This window comes from Marmota monax, unplaced genomic scaffold, assembly GCF_021218885.2.
Source record: "Marmota monax isolate L192 unplaced genomic scaffold, Marmota_monax_Labrador192_F-V1.1 WCK01_AAM20220418_F8-fsc00336, whole genome shotgun sequence".
Classification (NCBI taxonomy): domain Eukaryota; kingdom Metazoa; phylum Chordata; class Mammalia; order Rodentia; family Sciuridae; genus Marmota; species Marmota monax.
Window position 1 is genome coordinate 109,625 of NW_026693839.1, and position 24,539 is coordinate 134,163.

Sequence of the window (24,539 nt, forward strand, 5' to 3'; positions counted from 1 at the left end):
GCACTCCAAAGAGAAATGTTAATAACTGCGAGGCCATACATGTCAGAGGGAAGAAGGCAGATGGGAAATCCTTGTACATCCCCCTCAATTTTGCTGTGAACCTAAACTTCTCCAAAAAGTAAAGCCTATTTAAAAAAAAAAAAAAGAAAGAAAGAAAACAAAGGGGGGTGGGGACAAAAAACAAAAAACCAACTCTATCAGTCAGTGACATTGTGAAGGTCATTAAGGGTTGTTTAGCAGCTGTTCTAGCTCATTTCACCTTCTAGACACTGGGTAGAATTGCATTTCCTTGCTATTAGGCAGGACCTTGGGACAGCTTCTGACCAGTGAATTTTAAGCAGAAGTGACATGCATCACTTCCAAGTTAAGCAAGACTTTCCAAGGCTCTCTTTCCCTTGGCTCAACAGCTGGCAAAATAAAGCTGATGGCTGCCCTGAGTGACAATGACAAGCAGAGTCCCCCAGCTGACCTCAGGTGGACAAAACAGAGCAAGGAAGTCTTTCTTACAGTAAGCCACTGAGCTTTGGAGGTTGTCCTCAGCAAAATCTAGCTGACCTTGACAGATTCAGAGGTGACCAACAACTACAAAGTACTATCACATTTTCAAAACCATGGATTCTCTCTATCCTGCCTTCCGATGCAATCATAGATAAAGCATAAGCCATATGGCATTTAAGGAAGGATAGTGGATCCAGGCATGAATCTTAATCTTCACACACCAATCTCTTAAATATCCAAGCAGTCTAAGCACTTCATCCAAGGAAACCATTACCCAAATCTCAGTTTTCCATTCTGTTTTGCAGTACCTCAAAACTGCAGAATCTCTCACTTTCTTCCCCCAAAGAACTCTCTTATTCCTGCCTGTCTGCCAGGCCATTTAGGGTTCACCTTCAAGTAGTGTGTAGCCTCCCTGGGGGAGAAAAGTCCTTTTCCCTCCATGAGAAATGTACCCCCCCCCAGTAGAGACGCTTTTGTCCCTTCCTCAGTGAGCATAGAATCTGAATGATTCCACTCAATTAAATATCTGGGAAAGGATTTTGAAACTGCCTCCCTAAGGTGAAAATTTTTCTCTCTCTGTAAATCATCATCATCATTTCTGCTAATATTTAAGCAACTCTATACTATCTATCTTGTTTTCTTTCTCAACTGGTTCAGAAGCCAAGTTATGTATTGGGGCCCTGCTACCCCAACAAAGGCCAGCTGGTGTCTTCTCAGGAAGTCTTTGTAACAACAGGTCAATGGCTGTGCATCATCCCTTTGCTGTGAGGAGGGTCACGTGTACAGTGGTCAACTTGGAGAGTAGGATACATGCCCGGGTGCAGCCTAGCACGGGTCTCCTTCTTCTGTGACCCCCTCCTCACAGTGGAAGTGTGCGGAGTAACCCAACTGAAGACCCTGTTCCTCACACAACATCAACACATTCTCCACCTATGTCCACCAACGCTCCAGAGCAGCCTCGACCTCCACAGCAGGCTTTCCATCCAACTGCAGAAAATTCCTCTTCCTCTGCACTACCACCTTCTTCTACTCTTCTTGTCCTCCTCTCACAACCTAAAATCTCTCTCTGCAGTACTGAGGCAGAACCAAGTGTGTGTCTACTTGGGAAAGATAAAATATATATATACAGGAAAATATGCCCTGGAATTGCCCTTACAATGTCACATGATGCCTGGCAGTTGCATCCCTTGGACTTGTGATTCTGACCCCTTTCCGGGGCTTCCTGGTTGATACACAGAGCTGCAGTTCTGATCAAGCCATGGAAATTACTTCTGAGATTTATAAGCAGTGGCTGACTGATCCCTAGATCCCAATGACCACTTTCAGAGATCTCAACAAATCTGGGAGCTGGTACAGGTCCAATGCACAGCTTTCTGATTGTTAAAAATAATCTGGAATCTTTCAGTTTACCTACTTCCTCATAAAATCAGTTTGGTCACCAAATCTTACTGCCATGTCTCTCAAGATTTTTTTTTTTCAATTTTCGTTCCTTCTATTCTTTTTCAGGTCCTTGGCTCTCTGAATGGTAGACATTACTTACCCCTCCTCCTCTCCCACCTGGTGTCCATCCTTACAGGCCATTGCTATGGTGACACCGTGAAACATCTGCCCAGCTACCTGCCTCTCAGGACTGATCAGCAAAGGGGTAAAAGTGTGGATGTTGGCGTCAAGATGCAAGTCCTGAGTCTGCTAATAACTATCAAGGGAAGTCCTTCGACCACTCCAGGCTGTACTTTCCTCATCCCTCACTGAGAACACTAATGGTGCCCACCTCATGGTGTTTGGGAGTACTAATGGAATAAGGCATATAAAGCTCTTTGCATGGTGTTCTGGCATTCAGTAAGCACTCAAGTAATGTTTATTATAATGTGTTCTAAACATTTAAGACCCTGAAAATTCTGGTTATAGAAGACCTTTCCTACCAATCCACACAATGGATGCAATTTCTTCATCCAAGAGCCCTTACTCTATGGTCTCTAGGAAGGATGCTCCTATGACATAGACCCCTCACCCAAAATATTGGAACTTTATTGTTATCTCTAGCACCCTAGTCTCTAAAATGTAAAAAGAAGAGTAAGGATTTCATATATTTTCTCACAAAACTTTTCATTAGGAAGCAATACTCTAACCCATGGAAATGGTAGGCTACTTTCTAAAACAAGTATGTTTTGAGGTCTAATTATTTTTACTTCTAGGAATGAAGGATACCCTTTCCAAGATAAAATATGCAGCCACTTTGAATGCCCACACTTCACCAGAAGGGGGGAGTGTCTGCATAAAATAGGAAGCTCTAGCACTCATTCATAATGGGACAGTTTTGTTCCAGAATTCATCAACCAGTGACACTATTTTCTTCATAATTACCAGAAACCCAGAAGATGAAAGCACCTCAGATCTTGCAATTCTTCATCAATATTTGTCATATCATTGCCTGTGCTTACTATTATTATCAAAAGGATTTCTTCTGTGATTTGCACAGGATCTAAACCCTAATGCAGACTAGAATATCTGAATTATCTGAATTCCAAGTGGGTGATGATTCCTAAGCATGCTTCATTTTATTCCACATAGCCTTAAGAGCACAGACTCTGCACCCAGGATGCTTGAATTTAAATCCCAGCTCTGACACTAGTCATGTGTAAGATGCTCAGTCACTCAATCTCTGTGCCTCAGCTCCCTCATCTATAATATGGGAACAACCATAGAACCTATCTCCTAGGTTACTGTGAAAAGTAAATGAAGTCAATATATACATGATGCCTAGAACACTGCTTGGTACATAGTGAGTACTATGCAATTTGGTTCTCCTACCACGATGACTCTGTACTTACCATCCTGAAACATCTCAGACAAGGAAAAGAGGAGCAGGCACTAAATGCTATCATCTTGGAAGCAGCGTGAAAAACAGAACTTTGCCAATGGATTCTGCTCTACTTGAAGTCAATGCTTCCATCCACAGGAGGAAAAGAAGCAACACCAAATTCAAAATTGGCAAGGATGATTTATTTAAGAGTGGTTAAAAACCCTTAAGTAGGAGAAAACGTGTAGCTCTGTAACTGTTGACCATTCCTAGACCATTCCCCACACTATTGAGATTGTTATTGACAGAGGATATCTGGGTGTCCTTGACAGTGCTCAGATAAATTGCTCTGCTACCTGAAACAGTCTACCTATGTGTTACAAATATTCTTGCTTCACGTGAGTTCCTCAGTTCCTGCAGTAAGAATACCTTCTCATCTCTCTTTCATAAATGTCTACCCACATTACCTGAGTTCGTTTTTATGAATTTCCATGATTTTTCTTTCGAGCTTCTGTGCCTGCTTGGGGAAGATCTCAAACTCACTGATGTAATTCTCAGGATGCTCATCAGGATCATAATCACCAAGCTCAGCTGTAACCAGTAAAGGTGAAGAAAAAGAGAAAGATTAGAAACAACAGCATGGGGGCTGGGGTTGTCGCTCAGTGGTTATAGCTCAGAGCACTTGCCTAGCACGTGTGAGGCACTGGGTTCGATTTCAGAACCTCATATAAATAAATAAAATAAAGGTCCATTGACACCAAAACAAACAAACAAACAAACAAACAAAACCCAGCATGGTTGGGGTGCATGTGGAATGTCTCATTCATCCAAAAGAAGATCCTGGAATAAACTCATGCAATCCTTATTTGTACCCATGGAAAGCCCACAGCCTGGGTATCTAGAGACTTGTGTTCAGGTTTCAGTCTAGCTCTATGAGCTTTGGCACTTATCACACTACTCTGGGTCTTGTTTTCTTCATCTGTAAACTGAAGCAATTTAAAGGATTATTTCTTAATGGGGGCACTGCTGGCATTTGGAGGACTGAACAGTTTTATTGTTTCAGATTTCCCAAGGAATTGTAGGACATTTGACAACTCAACTCTTCAGACACTGAATGTTGGTAACACACTCACTGTGACCATCAAGAACACCACTCCCCAGAAGGTAGCCAGAGGGTACAAGACTGCAGTTAGGAGGAATACGTTCAAGAAGTCTACTCTACAACAAGGTGACAGCAGTTAATAACAATGTCCAGTACACTTGAAAACTTCTAAAGGAGCAGACTTTAAGTGTTCTTATCCTCACCACAAAAATTATAAATATGTGAGATAATGCATATAGTAGCTCAATTTAACCATTCTATAATATATGCATATTTCAAAACAGAATTTTGTACACTGTAAATATGCAAAATTTTGTCCATTAAAAATTTAATTTTTTTAAACTAAATGCCTCTCTGATATATCTAGGAAGTAGCTATCCTTGGAAACTTCCTCAAGATTCTCTTCACAGTTAATAGTCTCCAAGACCAAGAATCCCCTGGCTGGGGCTGCCAGCTCTGAGGTTTGTGAAGTGTGTGACTCATTCAATGACAAAAAAACACACACACAACATGAAGAAATCGAAGGAGAGTGCATTTAAACACAAACGGATTGCTCTTCAAACAACAGCATCCACCTGAGTAGTGAAAGAGCATTTGGGATTAAGGCTGTTGCAGCATTCTAATGCAGGCATCTCTGGAGAATCTTTAAGGGGAAAAAGAAATGCCTGCCCATCTCCAAGTGTCCTGAGGATCTAATAGAAGTGGGTGTATAGCCTATGGCCCAGAGAAATCGAGGCTATGTCTGGCTATAGAAATACTTTCTACTGATTCCACAAGCTTGCTAAGGAAAATAAATAAGTATCTCAGACAGAAATAAAGAATATAGTCCAGGAAAGTAAACTAAAGATAGTATGTTTGTCAACGTGATCACAGCAGGACTTTGAAGTGGAAAAAAAATCTGTATGCTTTCAGCACATTTGAAAAATCACACCAACTCCATAATATCTATCTACTGTTCTATCAATGTCAAATCAGCTAATGACAGTAAAAGGACAAAACCAGAGGAAAACAAAGCTCTTTAAAAGCTTCTTAATATAATTCAACTTGTACACTTCTTAAAACAATCTAGGATGCATATATACAACCTGAGGAAGAATTTTAAAAATAAGATCCAAAATACTATTGATCATGGGGGGGTGGTGGAATTGATCAATTTGATCAAATCAAAATTGATTTATTTCTGGTCACTAAAAGACATCATACTGATGAATCAAGAGGTGTCGATTTGAAAAAATATGTTTGCAAAATCTGAAGTCGACAAGGGCTAGTCTCTAGAAGAAAGAACAAATCTGGGCAAATCAATGAGAAAATAGACTGGAAGACCAACAGAGAAACAGTCAAAGGATATGAACAGGCAATTCACAGACAGGGACATGCAAAGGGCTAGTGTATGGAGAAATGCCCAAATTCATTAGTAATAAGAGCTATGCAAACCAAAACAAGATGTCACACAAATACCACTGCCAAGAAATTAGGAAGTTGGCAGAAACATGAGAAAACAGAAACATTCATGCACTTCTGGGGCTTCTCATCAATACATGCAATTCTTCTAGAGAGCAAGGTGGGAGTATTTAGCCAAATATTATGACTCAGAAATCCCTCTTCTGGGCATATATCCTAGAACAGCTCTGGGTGCAAGAAAGGATATGTTCAAGGGTTTTTATCACAACATCAATCATGATCATCATAAGTGGGAAGCAACTTGGGTGTTCATTGTTTGTGGGACTGATAAGTAAAACACCGGAGATGCACCCTACAGGACACACTGGTGATTAGAAGCCACAAGACATGTTCCTAGCAACACAGAGAGATCTCCAAAATAGTATTCTAATCATAAAGGAAAGAAATCAAATGAGTTCTAGAGCCCCATTTAACTAATGAAATTTAAAAGTATAGACACACAGAGCAATATTAATCATTTTACAAAGTTATATGCAAAGACATATGTGAACCCAGTTGTCACCTTTAGAAAAGGAAATGGAGAATAGTGGAAAAAGGTTAAGTGGATCAATCAATAAATAACCCAAAGGGACCAATGATGAGAGTGGACCAAGAACTCATGATTAACTCAACATAAGTTCCAAAAGAAGTACACCTAAGCTGTGGAGTTGGCTGTGGACCTAAAAATTTAGGAAATGGTACACCAAATGCTCCCATTTCCCATAGGTAATGAGGTAATGGACCCAATGTGAAACTAAGTTGTTTTCAATGCTTGCAGAGTGCTTGGTGAGAAGGGGCCTTGTTGATGGGGTGCATTTCTATTTCCAGGAAAATTTTTGAGATACAATAGACTTGTAGAACTACATTCTGCAAATAAGTAGCCTGGAAAATGCCATAAAACTTAGAGAATAAATGCCATGGAGAGCATAGGGTTGCCTCCCTATCACAGATGCTGTTCCCTCTTCCCCTAAAGCTTGTCTTTAAGTTTGACTTCAGCACAGTCTTTTAGTGAATAAGGACTTGTCACTACTCATATCAAGAAGAGGGAGCCACTTGTAGTTCTCTCTTCTCCACATGACATTAAGGGTGAAGTTGTATCAGAAGACACAGCACACTGGATGGCCAGAGGTTTAAAACAGGCCCTAGCACTTTGCAAATTTAACTGCCAGAAGAACCCAAAGAATCTGAAGGAAAAGGATGAGTAAGAGGCCTGGGGTTGTGGTTCAGCAGTACAGCGCTCGTCTAGCACATGCGAGGCGCTGAGTTCGGTCCTCAACACCACATAAAAAATTAAAAAAAAAAAGGGGGGGTGAGTCAGATCTGGTGATGGTAAGGATAATGTGGGATGGCATTTTCCCCAGTTGGGAAAAGACTCATTCCAAAAGAACTCCAGATACAGGACAATAAAGTTTCAGAGTCAGCTCCTTCTGGAATCTTCCCTGACCCCCTTGCTGAGCCAGAACCCTCCTGAGGGCACTATAGCAGGAACCAACCCACGTGTCCCTCCATGTAGTCATCAGAACATCGGCACAATGGTCTGCTTACTTGCCTGCCTGCCTATAAGTACTCTGTACTGCAGTGCCTGACACCCAGCAGCTATTCAATAATTGTTTGGAGGACACATGAATGAGGTAGTAAATACCTTCCCAACAGGCAGTTGCTCAATCTTTCCCAAGTGTAGAGGGAAAGCACATGTCAGAGCAATTGAGCGTAGTATCCTGGCTCATTCGACAGATTTCATGGAGAATCTCCAGTGTGCAAGACACAGGAAAGCTGCAATAAAGAGGCATCCCAAGTCTTGCTCCTATGGAATTAGATTCTACATAGAGAATCTAGAATGCCCCCTGCCCCAATAGGCCCACAGGTTCAGTACATGATCATCTGCTTGGTGGTACTGGGAGGTAATGGAGATGTTAAGAGATAGGACCTAGTAGGAGTTCTTTAGATCATTGGGGTGTATTCTCAAAGGGGACTGTAGGACATCAGTTTCTATCACTTTCTTTTGCTCCTGGGTTTCCTCAGCCGCATGCTTCCACCATGATGTGCTGTGACAAGCCCAAAGCAATGAGGCCAAATGACCTTGAATTGTAGCCTCTAAAACTATGAGCCAAGGTAAACCTCTTCTCTTTATAAGCTGATTACCTCAAGCATTCTTTAATAGTATCAGAAAACTGACTAACATAGGAAGAAACACAATAAGCCCCAAAACAACTCAGCAAGAAAACTTCAGGTATGTGTGCTTACCAAACAGGGGTATGGGACAACCAAATAGAGGTATGGGAAAGAACCATGGACAGAAGGGAGGCTGCTTTATGTTAAGTGGACCAAAAAAGACTTAGAGGAAGGAGTAGCTGCACTGAGTCCTGAGTAACTAGCAGGAGCCGAAACATCCACTGGGACTCACACAGCAAGAAGAAGAGATAAGATCAATATTTACTTGGTGCTCTTTTGTAGAATGAATAGGAAAACAAAAAATGTTCCCAAGAAAGAATAAAAATAGATTCCAAGGATTATGTATGTTTGTTTTGCAAATTGTATTATGAAAAGACATCCATTTTGCATGCATTGGCTATGTTCCTTGGATTCAGGTAACAAAACTACAGGTAACAAAACTCTAGAAGACTGACTGTTTTCTATACACTCAGAATACCCTGAAGCTTAACACACACTCCTTAAACAGGCATTAGAATATCACATAACCTCCCACTTTCTAGTCAGTGACTCTACCTTCCTTATTACTCTGCATGAATAAGTGGTTCTGACAAAGCCCATCTTTATCTGCATTTGTTAGTGACCTCCGGAGCTACTTAAATATTCAGTCTAAGCACCAGAGAACTCAGCTTTTACTGAACTTGCTACAAATGACCCAGGGGCTGTACTGCATTTTAGAGACAAAAGGTTCTTTCAAGGTCTGTCAGTCCATTTCCAACTCTACTTTCCTAGCCACGTTTGTGTGTGTGGTCAATGATAATAGCAATAGAAGATGAAATAGGGCCGTGCTCATCTGGATGGAACTTTTGTGGCTTCATTTGAAATATAAAACAGGATGGAGAGCTTCCCATTATAGATCTACATTGAGCATGCCCTTGGAGAATTGACAGTAATTCACTAATGCCTAAATACATTCTGAAATCCTCCGATGCTAGTCTATTGCTTGGATTAGTATCGATTCCCTTTTCCTTCCCCGAGACAGTGCACCTGAACCAGAAGTGCACCATCTTCACAACGAAGGAATACAAATGTGAGGTTTTAACAGACCTTCACTCTGGGGTAAAAGAAGTGGCTTTCTCAAGCACATTCTCCACCTCACAGCCCATGGGACTACTTCCCACCACAGAATCACTCTAGTTATGAGCACTTTAAACTGGAAAATATCCAAGGGATCTAACACTTCTTCCAATGTTTGCTACACAGCACTAGGATGCTCCAAGGGAAGGGAAAAAGCAACACACAGCACACTCCCCAAAGTATATGTTTGGAAAGCATAACCCCCAATACAGCGAGGTTCAGAGATGGAGCTTTTAAGCAGTGACTAGATCATGGAGGCTGTAACCTTATTAGTGGATTAATAAAGAATGTACTACTGAATGGTAGCTATAAGCAGGCATGGCATGGCTGAAAGAAGTAGGTTGCTGGAGGCATGTGCTTGGGGACTACACCTTGTATCTTGTCCCTGACTTCTCTCTGCCCCTGTCACCGCTCTGGCTGCCATGAGCTGACAGCCTTCCTCTGCCACACCCTTCCAGCATGATGTTCTCCCTCACCTCAGGCCCAGAGCAATGGAGTCTGCTGACCATGGACTGAGACCTCTGAAACAAAAAAGAACTTGGAGGAGCCCAAAATAAACTTCTCCTCCTCTAAATTGTTCTTTCAGGTTTTGCAGACTAACACCCAACACTCATTTCAGAATACTTAGAGAACAGATACACCTGGGAATAGGGTCAAAGGAAGAATTTCACAGCACAGGACATCCCATGAGCACAGAGGTGGGCCACAATGAGATCCCCAGGAGAAGGACAGAGTCTCTCTTAAGCACTGAATGAAATCTGGCCTTGTGACAGGTAGATGATTGTCACCTATGTTATTCTTTCTAGATCCATCATAAACTGACACACTCAGGCACTAATCTCTCTCTCTCTCTCTCTCTCTCTCTCCCTCCCTCCCCCCTCTCTCTCCCCCCCTTCTATGTTTCCCTCCCTTCCTTCCCCCCTCATAGTCATGCCAAAAGCATTCTGCTACAAATGGCTGGATCATCAGGGTCTCTCCAAATAGCCCCTGTGGCCAGCTGCCTTCCAACAAACCCCAGGGAACAGCACACCCAACCCATACTTCATTCAAGTGTGGGCACATCCCTAGCAATGTGCTGCCTCAGGAACTAGAGGGCCTTCTCTCAAACACTGTCCTTACAAGGTAGAAGCATCTAGAAGCCAACCCAGGTCTCTGCATTCACTGTTTCCCACTGATCTCTCTCCCTGCAGCTGGTTTAACCCTAAAAAGAACAGCAGCCACCACTGAGGTTCCTGCACTTCCCTCCACCTGGTGCAGAATGGTCTCATGAAATCACACAGCCAGGGAGAAGGTTGACCATTCATTTAATAGATGAAGACACTGGAGCATGAAGCACTTAAGCAATTTGTCTATGGTGAAATAACCAGGAAATGGGAAAAAAGGTTCAAACTGAGGTATAAGAGATAGTGATACTAGTTTTCTCTTCATTTTGTTACATGGCTAGAAAAACTGAGGAATTAGACACAATATACATGCACATGCATATACATTGGAAAATATACATGTACATGACACATCACATGAAATACACATGCACATACATATACATACATGAAATATACATGAACACATATACACATGTTAAAATGTACATATACACAATATGCACAAGAAAATATACATGTATACAATACATACATGCACGCATAGGAATATTTATGTACACACAGTCAGGTACACATGAAAATATATGTGTACATATACACACATGAACATATACTTACACACATATATACAAACACACACAGGGAAATATATATATACATATATGATGAGAATATATATATTTGTATTTATAAATCCTTTGGGGATGACTTCCTTATTTGAAAATTACCTTCCTAGACACAGTTTCTCCCTCTCAAAATGCCCTTAGACCTCATGTTTGGTAGTTGGAACTCAAAACACAGAATATCCATACCTCTAGAGAATTTCTTAAATAACTACACAGTTCAGCAACTTTGAAAAAGACACTCTGAACCCTATTTAGGGACTTTGTAGGACACTTTGTCTTTGCAGAGGTTACTGTGAACATCTCAGACCAGCCTTCCACCAAGATTCCACTGGCTTCGGACAGAAGTTGAGCAAGGGACTGTGCTACATTTGCAGTCCCACCACACCTCCAAACACAGACATAAGAGGATGGGCACAATTTGGGGAGAGGGGAGGCATGGGACAAAGCTCTGCAGCTTTATGCAATGATGGGAGAGAGCACAGTGGGGCCAGACTCACCTTGAACAATACAGGCACCCAGGTAGGCAGCATCAGAAAAGGAGCACAGCAGTCGACCATGAAAAATATCTCTTTTAATTTGCAGATACAAAAGGTACCTGCAACACAAAAGCAGAAATAGTCGCTCTAAGTTTTGGCTGAAGCCTGGAAGAAGTAGGAGGATTATTCATGCTCTGCCTACCCAGGTCACCAGAGCCCCACCCAGCCCCAGGCCGCAGTCCAGACATTCCAAGCAGAGAAAAACCTTTAGAAAATCCAGAGTATCTGTAGCTAAACAGATCTTATCAGATTTCAAAGCTGTATGGGCTCAGCCTTTTCCAAAAGGCATGAGAAGAACTAACGGAAGTCACAGGGCCCAGCAGCCACTGCCCCCATACAGTGACAACCATCATCATCACCACACCTCAGATATTGGGCACCCAAGTTCCGTTTGAAATGAAGAATCAGGAAACGGATTCAGTTAGTAAAAAGACTAGCACGTCATTTCTCATTGGTAGACAGAAACATTAATGAATTAAAAAAAAAAACAAAAAGGCTTAGTCACAAGGCCAGAAAGCCAGCAGATCACGATTAGAGTTGTCATCTGTATCCTGTCCTCCTCTTCAGGGATGTAGATGCCTGCAGAGGCCAGGCAAACCTGTGGCCAGGGAAATGGGCTGGTGCAAGGAGGCCAAGAAAAGAAAAGCAGAAGGTGGGGCTCCCTACAATGAGGGCAGCCACCTCTTTGCTCCAGCCCTATGGAAAGTATGTGCCCAGTTTCTCAGAAAATTGAGCTTGGGACAAGGATGTGAGGCTCCCCAGAGCTTTGGTCTCTCCTCATTATGAAAAAGCAGTTGGCCGACCATTGTGTTTTGAGACAAAGCCCATGAACTTGGGTCCTTGCATTGTGCAGGTTTTTGGCTTGGTTGGAAAATAGATATGAATGATAAAGTGTTGGATTTCACAAAGAAACTTGGAAGATCTACTTCAGCAAAATAAGGAAATAGCAGAGATGATGGAACATTGGGAAAAAATTAACAATGGGTAGATGAAAAACCAAACAAATGATTACATGAGGCTACTACTAACTTCGGAGAAAATTTGGAGAAAAATGAAAGTATGTAGAGGAAAAGAGTTTACAATGTATTATTTGGCTCAGTGAGTAATATTGATATATAGTTAAAGTAACATTGACCCCTGGTTTAACAAAAACTTATATATAACCAGGTCATGGGGGAAGAAAAGAGAAGTTGGGATAGGAAAGAAAGAATGAGTAGTTTTTCGCCATGGCAGGAAGTCAAGAGACAAGGATTAAAGTTGGCAAATCAAGAAATAATGGTATAAGGGGCTGGGATGTAGCTCAGTGGTAGAGCACTGGTCTAGCATATCCACTATCTAGAAAAGTTGAGGGTGCTAACCTTTAGGGAAAGGCTGGGTGTTGGGAAGGTGGGGACAGGGGGATTGTTTTAATTATAAACCTTCTAGTACTATTTAACTTCTAAAATGATACACATAGAAGTGCTTATTTGTGTGTGTGTGTGTGTTCCTTTGATTAAAAAATAGTTTATTTTTAAACTTAAAAGTACATCGAAATTAGATTCACAAGTGAAACCTTTGAATTTTAAGTGTTACAACAAATTATTTTCAAAACCCAGAGGACTTAAAAGCAGCATACTACAGGGATACGGCCACATCAATGTTTATAGAAGCACAATTCACAATAGCCAAACTGTGGAACCAGCTTAGATGCCCTTCAATAGATGAATGGATAAAAAAAAATGTGGTATATATGCACAATGGAATATTACTCAGCAATAAAAGAGAATAAAATCATGGTTTGCAGGTAAATGTATGGAGTTAGAGAAGATAATGTTAAGTGAAGTTAGCCAATCCCCAAAAAACAAATGCAGAATGTTTTCTTTGATATAAGGAGGCTGATTCATAATGGGATGGGGAGCGGGAGCCTGGGAGGAATAGACAAACTCTAGATAGGGCAAAAGGGTGGGAGGGGAGGGAAGGGGCATGGGGTAATTAATGATGGTTGAATGTGATGATCATTACTATTCAAAGTACACGTATGAAGACACGAATTGCAGTGAATATACTTTGTATACAACCAGAGATATGAAAAATTGTGTGCTATGTATGTGATAAGAATACATTCTGCTGTCATATATAAATTAAAAAAATATATATAAGAAAAAATAAAAATTAGACTATAAGATAAATTTTTTTTAAAAAAAAGCACTATAGTGCCAAACAAAACCCAGCCAGGATGCACCAGTTTGCAACCTCTTAACCATGACTACACATTAGAATCATCAGGGAGAGTTCTGAAAAACGCCAATACCGTGAGTCCTTGAATTCTACCTCAGACCCAATTAAATCAGAATCTGGCCCTCACCAAAACTCATATGTGAATATTCATGGGAGCATTATTCATTATAGCTAAAAAGTGAAAACAACTTAAATATCCACCAACTGATGAGTAGATAAAATAAATGTGGTCTATTTATACAACGGCATATTATTCAACCATAAAAATGAATAAAGTACTGTTAGACGCTACAACAAGGATAAATCTTGAAAATGTTATGTCAAGTGAAAGAATCCAGACATAAAGGGTCACATAATGTATAATTCCATTTATACAAAATGTCCAACATAGACAGATCTATACAGATAGAAAACAAGATTAGTGGTTTCCAAGGACTGAGAGGAGGGATACCAAGCTTCCTACTAGGGAGATAAAAATATTCTGGAATTACATCATGATGGTGGTAGCACAACCTTGTGACCATACTAAACCCCACTGTATTATACAGTTTAATGTCTGCCAAAAGAAACCAGTGCTTTTGAAAATACAAATTATCTTAGAGTAATGGTTCTTAAATTTTAACATGATCAGAATTACCTGGAGGCCATATGAAAATATAGATTGCTGTCCCCTCCTAGAGTTTCAGATTCAGTATGTCAGGGGCAGGGACCAATAATCTGTATTTATAATAAGTTCCCAGATAATATTAATGGATGGATCTTTATCTCACCCTGCTTTATGTTATGCACTGTGCTCAGCATTGAGTTAGTCCAGGGACCTCACTTCTAAGACCATGGCCCTGATTTGTCCAGAATACCAAAGTCAGGATCTAAGTACTTGAAATGATCAAATCTTTCCTTCTCTAAAGACTGTAAACTTCCAGGCCAAATGTCATGAGGTTTCTTTTCTAATTGTTGAATGTGTGTTTTGAATACAAACGCATTAGTTTCTACTTTTTGATGAGTTCAGTAGTGGAAAAAATTTAAACAACTATTTACTAATGAATGAGAGGTTTGGGTTCTAATCCTATAACTCAGAAATCAGGTTTGATGAAAGCTTCCTAAGAAAAGAAAATCAGCTTTCACAGCATCACATCTTGGGTCTTTGCTTATATCAGTGATCTCTGGAGATAATCAAGGATTTATTGCAGACTCAACATAATCCATGGGGGCTTTTGATGGCTTCAGGTTCAGAATGCTCATTTTTTAATACAACCACCATCAAAAAATAATCCATCTTCCTTAGTATCATTCCTGCATGAAAGGATTAAGCAACCAAAACACAAGAGGATTGGGGGCATGAATTATTGTGCTGCCATAAATGATATTGCTTCCATGAATTTAAAGATGGTTCTCACTAAAAATATGTTTTAAACCAACATACTTTTGGCTACATTTGATTGCATATGGCATTTATAAAAGCTCAGAAATCTAAATGATTGTAAGATGACTGCTCAAATGGTGGAGAGATGAGGAGAGGATGAAAACTGATTTCAAATGTGCTTTTTCATGGGTATTTTTGTTGCTTTGCCCTTTTAAACCTGTTCCTTAACATTTCTTTATTCATAAGCATGGTCATGAATGGGACTTCAACTGCTCATATATTAAATCCTCTTCAAATTTTAGGTCAAATCTTACAACAAAATAATAACTTACCATACTAGAAAAAGCTAAATGCTTTCAAGACAAGGGTTTAAACTATAAGTACTTGGGCACAATTTGTAAATTAGTCTGGAATGCTAAGGACCATGCTAAGAAAAAATGTATTTTTTTCTATTTTGTCAGATTTATTTAAAAGTAGGCCACATTTAATTTTTTTCCTTTTCAATTAAGTCTTAATTGGTACATTTTAATTATACATAATAGTGTGACACATTTGACATATAGGAAAAAAATCTATCTATGCAGAGGCAGAGGACTTCTTAACTTCCTTTGGAAATGTTGAAATATTCACAATATTCCCTGCTTGTGCCTGAGTTATTTAGTCAAAGTCAGGAAAATATTAGCAAATTCAACTGACAGGGGCTTAAGTAGGGTTATTAACGAAAACTTTGTATTCTTTTGCTCTCAAATAGTACCTTTCTCATCAACAACAAAAGATCCATCCTTAATTTATACTGTGACACATTCGATTTTTATCCTCCAGACAAGATTGTGGAGAAAACAAATGACAAAAGTAAAGCAGTTTTTTTTTTTTAAATCTCATCTTCCTAACTACAACATTAACACCCTCAGTGCAGAACAAATATCTTCTTTTGTCTGTTATTATTGTTGGTTTTGTTTGTTTGTTTTTGATAACTCACCCAGCTTCTCGCCCTGGCTAGATAGCCAGAACTGAGGAAGAAATTATCAAATAAATTTTCAAACCAAAATCAGGTTAAAGACACATATTCTATGAATTCACTGATATAAAACATTCAGAATAGACAAACTCATTAAGACAGAAAATAGACATGGGGCTGGGAAAGGGGACTATAAGAAGTGACTGGTTTGGGGTATATGGTTTCTTTTGGGGGGATGATAAAAAATGTTCTAGAACTGGATAGTGTTGATGGTTGTTGTGAGTGTACTCAAGGCCACTGAGCTGTACGCTATTTGATCATGGAATTAATTTGTTATATGAATTTTACCTACCTAAATAAAAAGAAAAAAGAGACAGATTGTAAAATAATGACCTATTAATTCCTCCTTTCCACACACATACATAGCCTCTCTCCCTACTCCTCTACCCCCAGCACAAACCTCTCTAAATGGCTGTTAGCAAATTAATCATAGAGAACAGAACCATCTGCTCTCTTCCAAAGTCACCTCAGTGCCACTGGGGTCAAGCTTTAACAGAGACTCTGGGTAACAAGAAAGCAAAATACCTAAAAACCCTATCTTTCCCCCTGCCAATGATCAGAGCAATTTGCATTTGCTTTTCTATTGCATCTGCACATAAGCCGATTATTTTGAGAGATGATTATACACAGTGATTTGGGGGGTCACCAAATCAGAGCCCCATCAAGAATGAAGTGCACAATTTCTCTCTCTCTCTTCCATCCACCATGAAGTTGGCCTCCCTGGGGAGAGGCCTGCTTAGCAACATTTGCCAAAAAGCAAAACCTCCAGAAGGTGAACTGAATGTAACCCCAGCAGAGGGAGATGTGAAGGGAGGAGATCTGAGAACTGGAAACTTCAAACTTAGAAAAGTCTATAAGGGAAGGGAAACCTGCCCCAGTGGGGTCATCATTTAGCAAGCTGAATGACCAACTGTCCACTCTGTTGGACTGTGATCTTTCTCCTCCCAGAACAGCTAAGATCCCCAAAGTAGGCTGCACTAGCTATGAATTTGCCCACATCCTAAAGACAGTCCTCTTCTACTTATTTTTAGCATCCCACTGTCAGATGTTTTCAGAGTACCTCCCCCTCAAAACCACTGCTTTTTTGTGCAGCTAATTACACTCCCAGTGACAATTGTTTGGGGGGAAAAAAATCCCAAGACAATTAAATGTACGAGAAGCATTTCTGGCCAAATGGCTGAGTTTAGCGCCTGCTTGGTTGAGAGGTTATGATCTAGACCAGAGGCGCCTCCAAGCCTGTAAGATGGCAGAGGCCACGGCTGGTTAAAGGTGTAAGTTAAACATACAAACAAACGGAAAATACCTTGTGAGCTCTTCTTTAATCTTCAAGGGTTCATGTGGGTAGAATTTCACTCTAAAGCACATGGTGTATGGTGGATGAGCTGAAACATCATAAAGAAAAGGCATGAGATAAGCAGCAGAAGACCACGGACTCCAATACACAGGAACGTCAGCCATGAAGCCTCACGGACTAGCCAGGAGGGGCAGGGGAAAGGGTGCCTCTCCAGGAGAAGCAGATAGAATGCCCAAGAAAACAAAGCAACAGTGACAACAAAACTCAAAGAAAATGCTTGACAGGACGCCGAGAGCAAATGCAGAATACAAGCAACCTAGTCAGTGAGGACATCTTTCCACATCACAGCTGACCTTCATTCCTTTATTCTCTTCAGGTCACAGCTCCACAGACATTTTCTCTTCTGATTCTTCCCACCCACTTGTGACAGATAAATTGCCCATTAGCACCATTCAGGTTTGGGGGATCATGAAAGATATTTCAGCCTGTGAAGTGGAAAAATGTCACTATACATGACTAGTTTTCCCAAAATGATGGTGCCTTTGAATTAAAACTGAGACTTTAAAAAATGTAAATAGCCATGCAGAGCCTACTTTATAGTTTTTTTAAGTATTGTTTACATATAAGGCCATTGACTGTATGAAAATAAACACTGTTATAATTTTCTAGCTTGTCTGAATCAAGATAGTACTATATAGGCAGCAATTCTAGTTGAGGTTCATGATTCTGGAATGTTCTAATTGCATCAAAAATCAGCTAATGAGATTCCTCAGGATTTCTAACATGTCAAATTTTTTTGTTCTTATTAGTTAACATCTTCATTTATAAGCCCATTGCTTATTTGCATAATTACCCTAATAAATGCATATATGTGAAGTAAGATACATTAAGATTTGAGTTAGTATATTAATTGAACACCTTAAAATCAAGGAACTATGCCCCTATCACTGTTCCTATAGATCTGACATACTTGCTCACTTGCCTCTTTATAAATCAGTATAGCTGCCTGGTATCAGCTCTGGGTCCACATCAGATGGAATATGAAACAGCATCCTATTCTCCCCAAATTCCAATTTCAAGATAAGCAAGGGCTAAATAACCAGCCAATTCTACAATGTATAGCTATTCTTTATGTAGAAAGAAACGTCTGCTTCAAATATGAAGGTATAATGGATATAATTTAATGTGGAAAATAATTATTAAAATAATCTAATAGAAAGCATCCAAATCCCAAGAAAACAGTGGTATTTTTATGTCTATCTTAGCAAAGAAAAACTGATCTCTCCCTCTCCCTCTCCCTCTCTTTCACACACACACCTTAGTACTCTTCTCTATAGTAAATTAGGAGCTTTGGGTCAGTGCTCTTAGCTTGATCCTGTGTTCTCTAGTTTTAGGAAAGTATACATATTTCTGAAGTACTAGGAGAAAACGGACACATTCTACATAGCAAAAAACAACTTAGAAACATACAACTAAGTCTCCGTCATTCATTGTTCATGATATCAAGATATTCAGTCTTAACTTAAAATATTTTACCTTTGAAAATTCTTTAGATTTCCTTTTGTTTAAAACACCATCTCTAAATTATTAAAACTTGAAAGATGATTTTTCATTATAAAACCTCCAGATTGTCTTTAACAGAAAGTTTGAGAGCATTTTTATAAAAGAGGAGTAAAACCAAAGATGGGATTAACATGTGAGAGGAAAGGAATTGTCCCTCTTTCTTTATTTCTTCCTTTCTTTCCTTTGTCTTTTTTCCTGTCCTCTAAATTAATATACTTAAACACAAGCAATAAAGATAGACACAAACACACATATGTATGAACATGCAGCCATTCCCCTCCCCTTTGATTTCCTTCATCTCTATTCCTGCATCTTCTGTCTCTCAGATTCCTACCAGACCTCATCCACCCCCAAGCTCTCCAACCATTGTTAACTTCATCTACATTCTTACACTCCTTTTGCCATCCTCACAAAAACATATACTAAGCCCAATTTTACATAGAGGAATTTTTTAAAATTTATTTTCTCAAAATGAAATCATACTATATGTTTTTCTTATTTATCTCACTTAACTCTATATCCTGCCTAGTCTTCCTAGATAGCAGGTATAGATCCAACCCACTGTAATAATTCTTTGTCATTCAGGTTGTTTCCACATGTTTGCAATTCAAACAATTCTATAATAGGTATATTATATATTATATATATTATATACACCCACATGCGCTTGTGCATACATCATGAACTACTCTAATTTTTATTTATAAAGTACAGTCTCCAAAAGTTGAATTGTCAAGTCAATAGGTATTGTAAAGTGTTTCAAAAGAAGCAGAAAAAAAAAATAAAGTCAGCTGACTAGAAAAGAAGAAGATCACAGAAGATGTTGTCCTTTCTCTACCTCCTGGGTAGCATACCTACTTGCCATGACTTAGCATTGGCTTCAGTAGGTATTTGAGTTGATTACATGTAAGTCAGGAATAGTACTTTTCCTAAAGGACCAGGCAGTGGGGCCTAGGGGCACCTCTCTGGTACATTTCTGAGCCCAGGAAATCCTTACATCCAGTCAACCTCACTTCAAACTTGAAGAACCAAAAACATCTAATGCTTCTCCCACATGGAGAGCCCACCTCCTTTGAAGACAGCACTCATGGTCCTACATTCCCAGTTCTCTTTTCTCCTCCTCATGTCAGAGTTCAGAACGTCCTTGCCCTGAGTACTTTCTCATCTGCTCTGTGCTTCCTCAACCATGGCGCTCCAGGGGCTGCTGGGCATAATTATTGCTTCCTCGCAACAGCAGCTTCAATGTTGACTCACTTGGAGTTTATAACACTCTTAATCTATTCTCTTAATTCTTTTCACATATGCTGTTGCTAAGTTACACCTAAAAACCCACTATGCTCTAATATCCCCCTCCATTTTCTGGAATGTGATCTAGGAAGAGATTTATACATCGTACTAATGATATGTTCATCAGTAGACCATTATCAGACAAGGAGTGGTAGCTGGCAGCAGAACAAAAACAGAAGGAGACACTTTTCAAGACCAAAATGTTCTGTTCTCTTCTACCTTCATATACCCACTACTGTGTCATTCGTATCCATTTAGCCTCATGTATTGTGGACAACCAACGAAAGAGTTTTCTGTATTAAATGGAGCACTTGGTTCCAGCACAGTGAACCAGTAAGTCCAGGGTTCCATACTGAACTTCAAGAACTTCAACCTCTTCACCTAGGCTTGGAAAAACTCACTTAAGGATCTGGATGCAAAATCATATCATTTAAAAAGTAGTAAAGTCAAAGAATGCTTCTTTACAAAGCTGGAAAAGCTCAAAAGGATAATTACCCCCAAAATACTATTCTAGTTATGGATGACAAAATTTATGATGGTATGACCTATATGTCTGTTCAACATGTTATCCCCAGAGCAATTATCAGTAAGATTGACCCTAAACAGAAAAAAAATAATTGACCTTCCATCTGTCTAAGTTAATGAAGTAACAAACAATGAATCTGAAGCATCAAGCAGATGTCAAAAGTAACAGCTAGACTCTGCCATCACATCAGTTCCTTGATTCCTGTGATAGAATTAAAATACTAATCCAGAAGGTCCAGAGTCTGAATCGCTACAGCAATTCTTGGTATTCACATTTTGAAAACCTCAAATTCTTTTATCTCAACTTCTTGATCCCACCAGGCAGCCCCCTCAACATCTGGAACAAATTCAGATACTCTGGTTTTGGTTACAGTAGCTACTTCTAGATTGAAGATTAACTAAATTCAATCAGCAGTTATTTATTGAACACCTAATAGTTGCCAGGCACAGTTTTAGGTGTTATACAAATAACAGCAAATTTGAACAGGCAAAAAATCCTATCTTCACAGTGAACACATTCTAGTGGGGTAAACAGGTATAAAAATCAAAATAAATGATATATGCATGATATTAGAAGGTCATATTATTACAGAAAAGAAAAAGAGAGGATTTAAGGAGTCAGAGTAGACTCCCACTTCTGTGGCTCTTCACACCACCCTCCAACCAAATCCATGAAGGTAATTGCAATTTTCTTCACACTTTCTAGAACACCAAACAGGAAAAGAGACATGAGCATTTAAAATTTTTAGTCAATAACAAACACCAGCTGTGTAACTGCTGAAGGGGACACTTCAGGGTTCCACTGGAAGCCAGCATTTTTACTCCTTGGGACATGTCCAAGGTCCTGAAAATCCCTGTAGAGAGCTGCCTTTTGCCTTCTGCGGCTGCTAAGCAACTCCATCAAACCCAGCTTCCATATCTTCTTATTCTTCAGTCATAGGGAAGGGGGTGAAGTAAAGGATGAGTCTCATCTGAGCCAAACATTTGGTGCAGAATCAGTAAATAGACACATCTGATAAAGGAGCTACTGTGAACCAATAAAACCCATACCCTGCACAGGGGCCGTATCTCATCAGTGTCACTATGAGCAGCCACTGTGTTTTGTTACTAGTTTGGCCAGAAAGGTCACTGGCATGGTGGTCTTTCTCTGCTCTGATACTCAGACTCCAACATCTATGAGGGGTCACACAGGAAGGTGGGGATGAGACTCCAAGTTTTGAAGTGTTCTTCCAGCAGTGATCTTAACAAAGCCACCTAATCCCTGTTTCCTGTATGGAAGTGGGGACAGTACCAGCCTCCACTCCCAGACATATTCGATGAGCTTTTGGCACAGAAACACAGGCCATTATGTAAATGTAAGACTTTGTTTTGTTGGGATAAACACTCCTACCAGCAGAAAAGCAGGAAACAGGAGGTGGAAATGGGAGGGAGGAGATGGGGAAGACTGAATTGAGCTCAGCTCAAGAGCTGAAAAACATTTACTCAGCCATGTTAAGTGCTAAAAACGGAGAATACCACTGAGTAGCAGAGAAAAGGAAAAATGCAAACCCCACTCTTAAATGCCAGGAGCATGTAATTGCTCTGAAAACAGCAGGGCTTCTCTCTCCCAGCCAACCCATGCCTGCCAGACAGGAGGCCAAGCATATCCTCAGGGCAGCTCAGTGGCCCCTTTTTGTATCAGCATATCCCAGGGATCATTATTTTGGTGGCTGGTTAACACTGAGAACATGGGGAGAGGTCTAGCCATTTATAAAGCAGAGACAGACTTTCTCATCTCTGTTGAGATCTTGCCCAGAAATGAAGTTGGGGAGAGGAAATGATTAGTTGAGCAGGCTCCTTGGTGGAAATGAAAAAAAAAAAGAAGTTTTTATTTTTAACCAACAACCCTACTCAAATCTTTTTAGAAACAAATAGGGTTTCTGAGAGAGAAACATCACTTAGCAGCTTTCCTTAACATACAAAAATCTTTCTCGAATCATCATAAAGAATCATAGGGAAATAAAAAGCATAACTTCAGGAAATATATACACACTCATGATCTTTCTCATATAATTCTGGCTCACAGCCAGGAAAAATCTCCCCAAGTCTCCTGTAAACAGAGTTCAAGGATAGCGTCCACAGCTCTGGCAGGTCCTAGGGAAATTCCTGTACCTGGAACATATTTTGTGCCTTCCTCTTCTGAGACTCTTGGGAAGAACAACAAGTGGGATCAATTTTTCTGACTTTCAGAACCTGCAAAGGGTTTGATGTTGCAGATAGAAATTCTCATACCCCACAAATTTGAGGCTTTCTTTATGGGAGAACCAAGGAGGCATTGGGGGCTCCTGGCCTCTTCATACAACTGATATCTTTTTATTCCTGAGCAAATGAATCCTCCATCCCATGTTTTTCTGGGGAGGCTTTAGAGTAAGGACAAAAGATGGCACCCCCATATCCCTGTTGTCCACATGGCATGCACAATAACACTAATGAAGGCATCTGTGCTGCATTCAATAACTAAACAGTTTGAAAGCACTGTGAACACACAGGCAAAACGACACTTGAGCACTGATAGCAAGAGCACTGCTCACTCACTCAATGAAGGAGGACTCTTGGGATATGTTTAAGGTGGGGGGAAAGCCACAGAGAATGTAGACTGCATGAATGCCTATTCTCTTCACTTGGAAAGGATTATTATCATTTAACAATATCTGCTGCCATCAGCATCAACAATAGTGATGCTCCCCCATCACTTCTACTGCAATGATAGCTATTGTGTCACCTCTGCTTTCAATGCAGAGATAGTGTTTTTAATTGTGTTTAAGTCATCCTCCTCCTCTTATGGCTCCCACTTGTGCTTTCTTCACACACACAGGCATGCCCACACACATATACATATACTCTAAGAACTCTCAGGGGATGCTGGGATGCTCAGCAGTTATCTTACGAATCCTTGGTCCCTGAGTTCTCTGACTGCCTATGCCTGTTCAGAAGATGCTCTGAAAGAGACATTGGATCCATCACTTCTAGTCCCAAGTTCATCATCTGAACAAATTGATAAAGCCAATCTTAAAATTCTTGGCCTCTATTTCCTCATCTGTAAAATGGGGAAATGATGGAAGCAACCACAGACAGTACGAGTCAGTAAACTTTCTCTGTAGAGACCAGAAAGTAAATATCGTTGCTTTTTTTACCCCCAACCATTTCAAATGTGAAACTTATGTTTTGGCCTGCAGGCCACTCAGCTAACAGTCAGGTTTGTCCACAGAGACCATGGTAAAGATGATGTGATTTAATGGCTACTCAACACTCAGCACAGCCAAGTTGTGATTACTCTCATGTGCAAGGAGGGAGCAACGTGGTTGAGGTGATGCCCTTCAACTTCATTTGGCACTTTACCTTATTAAAAGAATACAGGGGGACTATCATCTGTCAGGGAGGAGTGACAATGAAATGGTTATAAGATAAGTGACAGATGAAGAGATTTTTGGCAGTCCTTACAACTACAGGAAGATTTTGATGCCCTCACTAGAATGCACTGACTTGGGAACTTTAGCCAAAAAGTTATCAAGAGCACCTTTCTGAAGGCAAGAGACCCAAGCACCTGCTTGTTGTTGATGTTGTGTAACCAACTGGACCCATGTTGGTAGGTGTAAATCAACCTATAATGCTAACAATAACATCCATAACCAACTTACATAACTTGGTACTGAGATTTTATTTTTTAAAATTGCAACCCAAATCACTCATTATAAAGGATCTCCAACCAAAGGAAAACGCAAAGTTTTCCTACCCACCTGGCCCATGTTTGAATTACCTCAAGTACTCCTACAGCAAGCATGGAATCTCTTGGCCCATCACGGCTCTCATTCAGACATCAGTGTTACCAACACAAAT

At 40.1% G+C, this 24,539-nt stretch overlaps 1 protein-coding gene across 2 annotated transcripts in view; it reads right to left on the reverse strand.

The window, feature by feature from the left end:
* Frmd3 (FERM domain containing 3) overlaps positions 1–24,539 on the reverse strand; it is a 257,160-nt gene that overhangs the window by 76,557 nt on the left and 156,064 nt on the right. For both annotated transcript variants that reach the window (XM_046462436.2, XM_046462435.2), the window contains exons 4-6: positions 17,298–17,376; positions 11,358–11,455; positions 3,766–3,889 (exon numbers count right to left, since the gene is read on the reverse strand). In XM_046462436.2, coding sequence (XP_046318392.1) covers positions 3,766–3,889; positions 11,358–11,455; positions 17,298–17,376 — 301 coding nt within the window. The remainder of the gene's footprint in view (positions 1–3,765; positions 3,890–11,357; positions 11,456–17,297; positions 17,377–24,539) is intronic.